At 42.7% G+C, this 12,594-nt stretch overlaps 1 protein-coding gene across 2 annotated transcripts; it reads left to right on the forward strand.

The window, feature by feature from the left end:
- The first annotated feature begins 408 nt into the window (after positions 1-408).
- On the forward strand, positions 409-1,507 carry LOC149150345 (uncharacterized). Of its 2 annotated transcripts, XM_089441361.1 has the most exons (3): positions 409-913; positions 1,044-1,100; positions 1,210-1,507. In XM_089441361.1, the coding sequence occupies exons 1-3, from the start codon at positions 784-786 to the stop codon at positions 1,323-1,325; spliced, it is 303 nt and encodes a 100-aa protein (XP_089297487.1). In that variant the 5' UTR covers positions 409-783; the 3' UTR covers positions 1,326-1,507. The 2 variants fall into 2 exon arrangements, with proteins under 2 accessions (XP_089297487.1, XP_089297486.1); XM_089441360.1 differs by having other exon boundaries at positions 410-913; positions 1,044-1,507.
- Positions 1,508-12,594: the final 11,087 nt, after the last annotated feature.

A 12,594-nucleotide genomic window follows, 5' to 3' on the forward strand; every position in this document is an offset into this window, starting at 1 on the left:
GAGAGACTCTTTAATATTCTTTCCTGTTCCACTGTCAGTCGTGCATTGTCTTCTCGCAGACGCGCCATTTCATCTTTTAGTTCTTGAACAGTTTGCAGTATCGCCAGATTGGTACTGCGTGTCTCTGCACCAAGCTGTATCCACAGCTCTGGATTTTCCCGAGGAACGCCGTCCGCCCCCTGCATCCCTTCCATCTTCACTATTGGCTGTGATCGGTTTGCTGTCTCTGTATTTGTTCCCTAATTAATAAACAGAAACCAATTAGCTGAATTTAATTCTTACATATATATATATGATAAATCTCATGCAGCTGGAAGTACTGCTCCAGAGGCCACAGTTTTGAAACCTCTGCTCTGATACCACATTGTCACGACTCCATGACAACTACCAAGTAAAAAAAAAAAAATTTAATTAACTCTTCTGGGCATACATATACCCATATGTGTACAACACCCATGTCGATCCATATGCATGGAATTTGATTTTATTAAAAAGGCTGCTACCAACGTTTACAAATGAACATGGCTACGTTACTATGGTGTCCAACCCGTTGATTAATGTCATAATGTTTATCCGTTAATCCTAAGTCAAAGGCTTGCTTACTTATCAACTCTGGCGCCAAGTGACTAAGCCGTGTTAATCACCCTCACCTACCTCTGCCAGGTGGCTAGCACCGTGCAGAGGCCATGTGAGGTGTTGGGATTCCCGCGGTGTTTAGCGCGCCAAGTCTTTTGGTTGATTGACGGCCCGGATCACTTGCCCAGATCCAAGGGCTCACAGCGAATGAAGGGTTTTGGGGCTTTTATAAACCCTCCCACCGGGGTTTTCGGTTCCATTTGCATCTGGCTGAGCCGCACCTTGCTCTGTTCGTCTGTCCTCCATGCATCGATGAGCACCCTGCAGCATCCTCCAGGTATTCAACTTCTATTACGCGCCAACTACTGGTTATTTGCACTGATTCGTTCATATGGTTATATTTACAATCTTATTATTTCCTGGAACTGTTATGTTCTGAGCTAACTCGTTTACAATCCTTGCACAAGTATTCGATTACTTGTCAACACTGCTCGGAGATGGGTATGCTGCTCCGGCACATCCAGGTACTTGTCCATACGTTTTCTCAGCTGGAAACATGGTTTATTTTGTTATAAGGTTTGAATCTACGGATACCTGGGGTGTTTCCTCACGGCAGTCTGTTTTAATGGCCAGGGTTCTATTTTCGACCAACCCTGGTTCGAATCCAGGACAGCTTCTCCTTTTTGAGCATGCAAATGGGGTTAGTTATCCTCTCGGCATTTGCTCGGTTCCAACCACTGTTTTTCTGAAAGTTCACGGCCCTTTGCCGGAACTGTAAACCGAGAATGTCATAAGGTTTCCTGTTAGTTTGTTTATGTTATTTGTCGAGAGGGTCTTTAAATTTACTTTTCCCCAAATGTTGAATGAGTTTCCGGACGGCCAAGAGCCTCCTACAGTTCTTTGTATTTTGAATATAAACACTGTTATATTACTCGCAAGAGTTTCTTACAGCACTCTGTATTTTTGTATACTCATGCCGTTTTGACACCCGAAAGGGATTACTGTTATATACCACCAAGGAATGGATTTGGGTTCGCATACTTTGTCCATGGTTTGCTATTTAAATTGCATGTATGATCTTTGTTTTTGTTATTCGACATGTATAAGTTTATCAAGGGTTTCGTCCCCTCGACTCACATGCATTTTACAATCGAATTCGTCTATTCGACTTGCAGTTATATCGTCTCAACTGTTATTACCTTCTTATGGTTATACAGTGCTCACCACGCACAGGTTCATTACCACTTGCTTAACTTAGGGTCTGATCTATTTATTTGGGGTTTAAGGTCTCAACGCCTACCTTAGGTAGCGGCGACTGGACCACCGGCTGTTCCTTATACGGTTAAATGCATGGTGGCTTTGCACCATTAACGGCTTGTCCTTGATATTTATTCAGCTGATAGTGTTAGCTAGATTACTATGTACTGTTTCCTCACATAGATTTTTATGCATGTTGACATGCCGCTGCATTGTTCTTCACAAGGGTTTGAATATAACCCTCGCACAGAGTTTAGTACATTCTTGATACAGTTTATGCTTTGCTTACGAACACTGATATATTATGAACATTGTTATGTTGTCATTCCACCGTGTGTGCTTGTTTCCGTCGCACCACGGTCCGGCTATTCTGTTACATATTTGCTTTCAAATGTATTCTAAAGTTGTCTTATGTTGTATTCGGTTTCTACTTATCACCCAGGTCTCTGCCTCGGGATTTGCATACAGTTAGACATAATAACATGTTCCCGTATGTTGCATATATCAGTTTACATTTACATTGAACAACAGGTCCTTATTCTGTGTCGACAACGATTTCCAGTGCTCAGTTTATAAAGAAGATTGTTTTCGATTCTTTAAATCACCATGTAATTATTCTGCCTATAATTCATTTATCTCTATTCTTTATAGGTAGAAACATCACCTTTCATTCTGCGACACTATGGGTTTATATAACAGATAACCTCTGTTCTGTTTTGTTTAAGTACCCAATTCAGATGTTACTAAGGACTGTATATATATATATATATATATATATATATATATATTCTTGCATCTCAGAATGCAATGACTTAGATTACTGGATTTCCTTCTGAACGCAGTAACTAATTTCAGAGATATAATCTAATAAATAATGGCAATTACTGGTGAATAATGGTGTATAACTCGTACCTGGATTTCCAGCTACAAGAGTATTGCTCCAAAAGTTCACCTGCACCTTACATATTTGCTCTTAACCACCCAGCCATGAGATCCATCAGTTCATTGGATTCTCCCCCTGAGCTGTCCTGCAGGCCTACAGCCCTCAACAAGACTCCAGCACCTTAGTGCCCAGGTTATCTGGTCCTCACCAGACTTAACCCACTTTCTTTTCTTTTTCTTTTTCTCTCAGATTTTCCTCTCCTCTCTGTCACAACAGACCAGGAGTTTTCCCTCCCAGGACCTTTCCTGCTGAGGGTTAGTTTTCTTTTCAGTTTCTATAACTGTTTCTTTTCCAAATCCTCCCTTAGGAGACTGCCAACATTTATCCAAAATATCTTCCATTTATAAATAAGAAATAATATCTTTTAACAAAAAGTAATTAGCAGTTCACACTAATTTCTTACCATGGTAACTTTCATAATTACAAGTTTTTACGGGGTCATTACACTGCTTTTGCCTACTTCTCTACATTGTCCCTACTTGACTCTTTGTTCTGACAGCAATGTCACCTAATTCCTTATCCCCGCAGCGCCGAATATCCCCACGAGGCTCGCAACTTACCGACTCACCTCCGTTCCCCAGTTTTCCATTGGGTTCGAACCGAGAATCTCAACAAGCATAAAATAAACTGACGTTGGTGAAATTGGTGGCAAGAAGTCGAGGATGGCGTTGCCACCGTAAGCCAAGGTCAGCACTTCCTTGAATTTCGAATGAATCACTATCATGATGCGAGTTTGGATTTCGAATGAATTAACAACGATTTGAGTTTAATAAACAGCGAGTGATCTCCATAGAGAGTGTTTGTAATTTTTACCATTTGTGGACATTTTAGATATTTTAAATCAAATATCAATTTCATTTTATTTAGTTTTTTTTGTGATTTTTTTAAATAAAACATAAAAATAATATATTCTTGATTTTTATTATCAATATTTTTTTTAAATCGGAAAATAATTTATTTCAATTAAATGAAAAATCAATTTCAGTTTATTTAGTCTTTTTGTGGTGACCTTTTTAAATAAAACATAAAAATAATATATTCTAGATTTTTATTATCAATATTTTTTTTAAAATCTATTACACAGCAATTTCGGAAATATAACCTATTTCAATTGGCAATACTAATAGTGTGATGACAGAATTTAATTGTGTATGTGTATTGATTTCCTTTTTGCTGCTATTGCAATAGGTTTTCTATTGGCTTCAATTAGACATGGATTGTTTTTTGAAAAGTAAAAGTGGACCTCTAATTTCATTGCTTTCACAGTCATATATATATATACACACACATATACACACACAGTGTTCTAATTTATTTCACCCTATGTCTTTTTCAGTAATTTAGGTGAGTCAGAATTTGTTACAGGTGAATGATCGTATTTCCATAATGATATATATATATATATATATATATATATATATATATATATATATATATACACACACACACACACAATGTTCTAATTTATTTCACCCTATGTCTTTTTCAGTAATTTAGGTGAGTTAGAATTTGTTACAGGTGAATGATCGTATTTCCATAATGAAAATATTTTGAATATCCTATAAAATTTATATTTTTTAGTTTTTATTATAAGTATTTATTTATATAGTTTTATTTCCTAAAATAAGAAATAGGAAAAAAATTCTTAATTGATATTGAATTTTATTTTTTATTTTTTATTAATTTGTTTTTAGTAAAAAATCACAATTTTTAGAAAGCAATAAAAAATTGGGTGCTTTCAATAAAGCAAATTGTCTTTTTATAATTTCTTAACCATTGATATAGTTCATATGATTCTTCTTAGTTTTTATATATTTTAATGATGTAAAAGTGATTTTATCTTTTAAAGTGTTTATTTATTTTTATAAATTTATTATTTAATTACTTAATTGAACATATATATATGTTTTTATTGTATATTGAAAATTTATTTTATTTCAGAATTTATATTATGTTTTCATTCAAATATTTATATGTAAAATATATTTTCAATAAACATCAATTTGTATTTTTCTACTTTAATAATAAATCCATTACTTATGTTCACTATTTATGTGAAGTTCTTTTACTTTCATGTGGGATGTATATTTATAATATGTATTGAGATTTAGGGTATAGTTTCAGCTAGTTTACTCTATGTTAGGCTAGAGTGGGGTAGGATAGGTAAGACTAGGGTAGGCTAGGCTAGGCTAGGTTAAGCTAGGCTAGGCCAAGCTAGTTTAGGATAGGCTAAGCTAGTTTAGGCCATGCTAGGCTAGGCTACTTTAAGTTAGACTAGGCCAGGCTTGGCTAAGATAGGCTCAACTAGTTTAGTCTAGATTAGGCATGTGTTAGGCTAGATTGGATAATCTAGTTTACGAAAGGTTATGCTATGCTAGTTTAGGATAAGCTACTAAAGGTTAGGCTAGCGCAGGCTAGGCTAAGGTAGTCTAGGGCAGGCTAGGATAGGCTTAGCTTAGGTAGGATAGGCTAGGCTTAGGCTAGGTTATGCAATGCTAGGTAGGCTAGGCTAGGCTAGGATAAGGTAGGGTAAGGTAGGCTAGGCTAGGCTAAGCTACAGTAGGGTAAGGTGCTAAGCTAGCATAAGGTAGGGTAGGTTAGGGTAGGGTAGGCTAGAGTAGGCTAGGTAGGCTAGGTGGGCTTGGGTAGGCTTAGGATTAGGATAGGGTATGGGTATGCTAGGGTAGGCTAAGATTAGGATAGGGTATGTTGGGGTAGACTAGGGTAGGCTAGAGGATGCTGGGGTAGGCTAGGTTATGCTTGGGTAGGCTAGGTTATGCTAGGTGAGGTAGGGTAGGCTAGGGTAGGCTAGGGTGCGCTAGGTATGGTAGGCTAGGCTAGGTAGAGTAGGCTAGGCTAGGCTAGAGTAGGTTAGGGGGTAAGGTAGGCTAGTTAGGCTAGGCTAGGCTAGGTAGCTTAGGCCAAGGTAGGGTAGAGTATGCTAAGCTACATTAGGTACGCTAAGCTATGCTAGGTAGGCTAGGATAGAGTAGGGTAGGGTAGGGTAGACTCAGGTAGGCTAGAGTAGGCTAGGTAGGCTTCGCTAGGCTAAGTGGGCTTGGCTAGGCTAGGTAGATTAGGCTAGGCTAGAGTAGGCTAGGCTAGGCTAGGCTAGGCTAGGTTAGGTTAGGCTAGGCTAGGCTAGGCTAGGTAGGCTAGGCTAGGCTAGGCTAGGTAGGCTAGGTTATGCTAGGCTAGGTAAAGTAGGCTAGGGTAGGCTAGAGAAGGCTACATAGGCTTGGCTAGGCTAGGTGGGCTTGGCTAGGCTAGTGCATGGTAGGCTAGGCTAGGTAGGTTGGGTAGGGTAGGGTAGGGTAAAATAGGGTAGGTAGGGTAAGGTAGGGTAGGTTACGGTAGGGTAGGGTAGGTTAGGGTAAGGTAGGCTAGGGAATGCTAGGTAGGCTAGGTACGGCTAGGCTAGGATAAGCTAGGCTGGGCTGGCCTAAGTAAGCTAGGGTAGGCTAACGTAGGTTAGGGTAGGCTAGGTAGGCTATGGTAAGCTAGGGTAGGCTAAGTTGGGCTAGGGTAGGCTAGGCCAGTGTAGGTTACATAGGGTAGGGTAGGGTACGATGGGCCAGGGTATGTTGGCTAGGGTAGGATAGGTTAGGATAGGGTAGGCTATGGTAGGGTAGGATAGGTTAGGGTACGCTAGTTAGGATAATCTTGGGTAGGTTAGGATTGGCAAGGCTATGCTAGGCTTAGGTATGTTAAGATACGCTAGGCTAGGATAGGTTAGGCTAGGCTAGGATAGGGTAGAATAGACTAGGCTAGGGCAGTGTAGGGTAGGCTAGGGTAGGCTAGGGTTGGATAGGCTAGGCTAAGGTAGGCTAGGATAGGCTAGGATGGGAGTAGGCTTGGCTTAGGTAGGTGAGGCTAGGGTTAGGATAGGGTATGATGGGGTAGGCTAGGGTAGGCTAGGTTATGCTAGGGTGGGCTAGCGTAGGCTAGGTTATGCTAGGCTAGGTAGGGTAGGCCAGGCTAGGTAGGCTAGGGTGTGCTTGGCAGGGGTAGGCTAGGAAGGTTAGGTAGGATAGGCTAGTGTAGGCTAGATAGGTTAGTGTAGGCTAGGGTAGGCAAGTGTAGGTTAAGGTAGGCTAGGCTACAGTAGGCTAGGGTAGGCTAGGCTAGGATATGTTAATGTAGGGTAGCGTAGCGTAGGGTAGGCTAGCTAGGCTAAGCTTAGGTAGGGTAGGATAGGCCAGGCTAGGCTAGGCTTACGTAGGCTATGATACACTAAGATAGGTTAGGCTAGGCTAGGCTAGGCTAAGCTAAGCTAGGGTAGGGTAGGATAGGTTAGACAAGGGTAGGGTAGAGTAAGCTAAGCAAGGCTATGATAGGGTAGGGTAGTGTACGCTTGGCTAGGATAACCTAGATTAGGATAGGGCAGGGTACTGTAGGAAAGGCTTGGCCAAGCTAGGGTAGGTAGGCTAGGCTAAAGTAAGCTATGGTAGGGTAGGCTAGGGTAGTCTAGGGTATGGTAGGCTAGTTCAGTGTAGACTAGGCTAGGGTAGTGGAGGCTAGGGTAGGCTAGGCTAGGGTAGACTATGCTAAGGTAGGCTAGGATGGGATAGGCTTGGCTTAGGTAGGCTATGCTAGGCTTAGGACAGGGCGGGCTACGGTAGGATAGGCTAGGCTAGGTTAGGCTAGGGTAGGCTAAGCTAAGCTAGTGTAGGGTAGGATAGAGTATGCTAGGTTGGGCAAGGCTAGTTTCTTGTATGGTAGGCTAGGGTAGGGTAGGCTAGCTTAGGTTAAGTTAGGGTAGGCTATGGTAGGCTAGGGTAGGGTAGGCTAGCGTAGGTTAAGTTAGGGTAGGCTATGGTAGGCTAGGGTAGGGTAGGGTAGGGTAGGCTTGGCTAGGGTAGGTAGACTAGGCTATGCTAGGGTAGCTTAGGCTAGGGTAGGGTGGGCTAGGTTAGGCTAGGGTAGGCTAGGTTAGGCTCGGGTAGGCTAGGCTAGGGTAGGCTAGGGTAGGCTACTTTTGACTAGGGTAGACTAGTCTAGGCTAGCCTAGGCTGACGTAGGGTAGGGTAGGCAAGGGTAGGGTAGGGTATGCTAGGCTATGGTAGGTAAGCTAGGGTACGCTGCGCTATGGTAGGGTAGTGTAGGCTAGCCTATTGTAGGGTGGGCTAGGCTATGATATTGTAGGGTAGGTAAGGCTAAGCTAGGTGATGTGAAATGTTTAAACTTAAATATTTTTAAGAATTTGTATTTTATGCTAGGCTATGGTAGGTTAGGGTAGGCTAGGGTAGGCTTGGCTAGGGTAGGGTAGGGTAGGGTAGGGTATGTTAGGGTAATGTAGGGTATGCTAGGCTTTGGTAAGGTAGGATAGGCTAGGCTATTGTAGGGTTGGGTAGGCTAGGCTAGGCTAGGTTATGGTAGATAGGCTAGGCTACAGTAGGGTACATTAGGGTAGGGTTGGTTAGGCTAGGCTGAGGTAGGGAAGGCTAGGCTACAGTAGGGCACATTAGGGTAGCATTGGTTAGGCTAGGCTCAGGCAGGGAAGGCTAGGCTAGGTAATATGAAATGTTTAAACTTGAAGATTCTTAACAATTTGTCTAGGCTAGGTTAGGCTAGGCTAGGTTAGGCTAGGCTAGGTTAGGCTAGGCTACGGTGAGCTAGGTTAGGCTAGGCTACTAGCTAGCTAGGCTAGGCTATTCTAGGGTAGGATAGGCTAGGCTAGGCTAGGTTAGGCTAGGCTAGGCTAGGCTAGAGTAGGCTACCTTAGGTAAGGCTAGGATAGGCTAGCCTAGTTTAGGCTAGGTTAGGATAGGGTAGAGAAGGCCAAGCTAGTTTAGGCTAGCCTAGCTAGGTTGGTTTAGCATATGCTAGTTAAGGTTAAGCTAGGCTAGGCAAAGTTATTTTAGTGTAAGATGGGCTAGGCTAGGCTAGATTATGCTAGGCTAGGCATTATGGCTAGATTACACTAGATTAGGCTAGGCTAGAAAAGGCTAGACTAGATCAGGCTAGACTAGACTAGGTTGGGCTATGCTAGGCTAGATTAGGCTAGGCTAGATTAGGCTCGGCTAGGCAAGGCTAGACTAGATTAGGCTAGATTGGGCTAGGCTAGGCTAGATTAGGCCAAGCTAGATTAGGCTAGGCTAGATTAGGCTAGATTAGGCTAGGCTAGGCTAGGCTAGGCTAGATTAGGCTAGCCTAGGCTATGTTACGCTAGACGAGATTAGGCTAGATTGGGCTAGGGTATGCTAGGCTAGGTTATGCTAGATCAGAGTAGGCTAGGCTAGGCTATGCTAGGGTAGATTAGGCTAGGCTAGGCTATGCTAGCCTAGATTAGGATAGGCTAGATTAGCCTAGATTAGATTAGATTGGGCTATGCTAGTCTAAGCTAAGTTAGGTTAGGCTAGGCTAGAGTAGGCTAGATTAGATTACATTAGGCTATGCTAGCCTAGGCTAAGTTAGGTTAGGCTAGGCTAGATTAGGCTAGATTAGGCTAGGCTAGGCTAGGCCAGGTTAGATTAGGGTAGATTAGGCTAGGCTAGATTGGGCTAAGCTAGGCAAGGCTAGGCTAGGCTAAACTAGATTAGGCAAGGTTAGATTAGGCTATGCTAAGCTAGGCTAGATTAGGCTAAGCTAGACTAGCCTAGGCTAGGCTAGATTAGGTTATACTAGATTATGATAGATTAGGCTATGCTATATTAAGTTAGGCTAGATTAGGCTAGGCTAGACTAGGTTAGATTAGACTAGGCTAGGCTAGATTAGGCTAGGATAGATTAGACTAGATTAGACTAGGGTAGCTTAGGCTAAATTAGATTAGGCTAGGTTACGCTAGATTAGATTAGGCTAGATTAGTCTACATTATGCAATATTAAGCTTGGTTAAATTAAGCTAAATTAGACTATGCTAGGCTAGGTTAGGTTAGATTAAGATAGGCTAGATTAGGCTATATTAGGATAGGCAAGATAAGCTAGATTATGCTAGGCTAGAGTAGGCTAAATTAGGCTAGGCTAGACTAGGCTAAATTAGGCTAGGCTAGATTACAGTAGATTAGACTAGATTAGGATAGATTTGGCTAGGCTAGATTAGATTAGGCTAGGCTAGGCTGGATTAGGCTAGGCTAGGCTATATAAGGCTAGGTTAGGCTAGGCTAGGATAGATTAGGCTAGGCTATATTAGATTCGATTAGGCTAGATTATGCTAGGCTAGGTTAGACTAGATTAAGATAGATTAGGCTAGGTTAAATAACATTAGGATAGGCTAGATTAGGCTAGATAAGACTAGGCTAGATTAGGCTAGGCTAGTTTAGATTAGGCTAGGCCAAATTAGACTAGGTTAGGCTAGGCTAGACTAGGCTCGGCCAGATTAGACTAGGCTAGGCCAGGCTAGATTGCACTACATAACGCTAGATTGGGCTAGGTTAGGATAGGTTAGAGAAGGCCAAGCTAGAGAAGGACTAGCTTAGCCTACCCAACCCTAACATACATTCACCTACCCTACCATACCCTAGCCTACCTATCCCACACTAGCCTAACCTACTTAACCTACCTAGCCTACCCTAGCCTACCTAGGCTGGCCTACCCTACCTAACCTAGCATAACCTAGCCTACGCTAGCCTACCCTAGCCTACCCTATCATACCCTCTCCTAAGCCTAGCCTAGCCTACCTAAGCCAAGCCTATCCCATCCTAGCCTATCCTAGCCTACCTTAGCCTAGCCTACGCTAGCCTACCCTACCCTATCCTACCCTAGTCTACCCTAGCCTATGTTAGCCTATCCTACCCTAGCCTACCCTAAACTGCCCTAGCCTAGCCTATTCTACCCTAACCAGCCTACCCTAACCTAGCCTAACCTATCCTAGCCTAGCATATCCTAACCTACATAAGCCTAGCATAGCCTCACCAATCCTAACCTACCCAAGGTTATCCTAACTAGTGTACGCTAACCTATCATACCCTACCATAGCCCACCCTAGCCTACCCTATCCTACCCTAGCCTAACGTAGCCTAGCTTACCCTACCCTACCCTACCCTACCTTACGTAGCCTACACTACCCTAGCTTAGCCTACCCTAGCTTAGCCTACCCTAGCTTACCATAGCCTACCCTAGCCTACCCTAACCTACGTTAGTCTACCCTAGCTTACCTAACCCAGCCCAGCCTAGCCTAGCCTAGCCTAGCCGAGCCTAGCCTACCTTAGCATACCTTACCCTACCCTACCCTAACCTATCCTACCTTAGCATAACCTACCCTATGCTACCCTACCCTACCCTACCCTGCCCAACCTAGCGTAACCTACCTAGCCAAGCCTACCATATACTAGCCTAGCCTAGCCATGCTTACCATACACTAGCCTAGCCAAGCCCACCTAGCCTAGCCAAGCCTACCTAGCCTGCTCTACCCTATCCTAGCCTACTTTACCTAGCCTAGTGTAGCGTAGCCTACCTAGCCTATCGTAGCCTAGCCTACCTAGCGTTGCCTAACCTACCTAGCCTAGGCTAGCATAGCCTAAGCTAACCTAGCCTAGCCTAATCTACCTAGCCTAGCCAAGCCCACCTAGCCTAGCCAAGCGTACCTAACCTACTGTAGCCTAACCCAGTCTACCCTACCCTACCCTACTCTATCCTAGCCTACCTAGCATAGCTTAGCCTACCCTACCCTACCCTGGCCTAAGCTACCTAGCCTAGCCTACCCTACCTAGCCTACCCTAACCTACCCTACCTACCCTAGCTAGCCTATCTTACCCTACCCTAACCTATGCTAGCCTACGCTACCCTACCTAGCCTACCCTACCCTACCTAGCGCACCCTAGCCTATGCTACCGTACCCTACCCTACCCTACCTAGCTTAGCATAACCTAGCCTACCCTAGCCTACCTAGCCTACCCAAGCACAACCTAGCCTAACCTAGCCTACCCCAGCATCTCTTAGCCTACCCTAGCCTACCCCAGCATACCCTATCCTAATCCTTGCCTACCCTAGCCTACCTTAACATATCCATACCCTATCCTAATCCTAAGCCTAGCTAAGCCCACCTAGCCTACCAAAGCCTACCTAGCCTACTCTAGCCTACCCTGCCCTAGCCTAGCCTAGCCTACCCTAGCTTAGCCTATCCTACACTACCATAGCCTAAGCTACCTAGCCTAGCTAGCCTACCTTACCCTACCGTATCCTAGCCTAGCCTACCTAACCTACCCTACCTAGCCTAGCATAGCCTAGCCTATCCTAACTAAGCTAAGCCTATCCTAGCCTGCCTTAGCCTACCTTAGCCTAACCTTTAGTATCTTATCCTAAACTAGCATAGCATAACCTACCCTAAACTAGACTATCCAACCTAGCCTAGCGTGGCCTAAACTAGCTTAGCCTATCCTAAACTAGCTTGACCTAGCCTAGCTTAAGCTAGTGTAGCCTAGCCTATCATAGTCTTGCCTATCCTACCCCACTCTAGCTTACCTAGAGTAAACTAGCCAAACCTATACCCTAAATCTCAATATATTTTATAAATATACATCCCACATGAAAGTAAAAAAACTTCACATAAATAGTGAACATAAGTAATGGATTTATTATGAAAATAACAAAATACAAATTGATGTTTATTGAAAAAATATTTTACATATAAATATTTGAATTGAAACATAATATAAATTATATAATAAAATAGATTTTCAATATACATTAAAAAAACACACACACACACATATATATATATATATTCAATTAAGTAATTAAATAACAAATTTATAAAAATGAATAAACACTTTAAAAGATAAAATCATATATAAAATTCATATATTACAATTAAAATATATAAAAACTAAGAAGAATCATATAAACTATATGAATGCTTAATAAATTATAGAAAGACAA

Source organism: Pinus tabuliformis, chromosome 9 (genome assembly GCF_031772625.1).
Source record: "Pinus tabuliformis cultivar Carrire ecotype Pingquan chromosome 9, CPIR1, whole genome shotgun sequence".
Classification (NCBI taxonomy): Eukaryota; Viridiplantae; Streptophyta; class Pinopsida; order Pinales; family Pinaceae; genus Pinus; species Pinus tabuliformis.

Excerpts from the sequence above, each read along its gene's own strand:
- LOC149150345 (XM_089441360.1), top strand. The coding sequence starts at position 784 with ATGAAGGGTTTTGGGGCTTTTATAAACCCTCCCACCGGGGTTTTCGGT. Across the intron at positions 914-1,043 it reads CACCCTGCAGCATCCTCCAG|TATTCGATTACTTGTCAACA; the intron begins GTATTCAACTTC and ends TCCTTGCACAAG.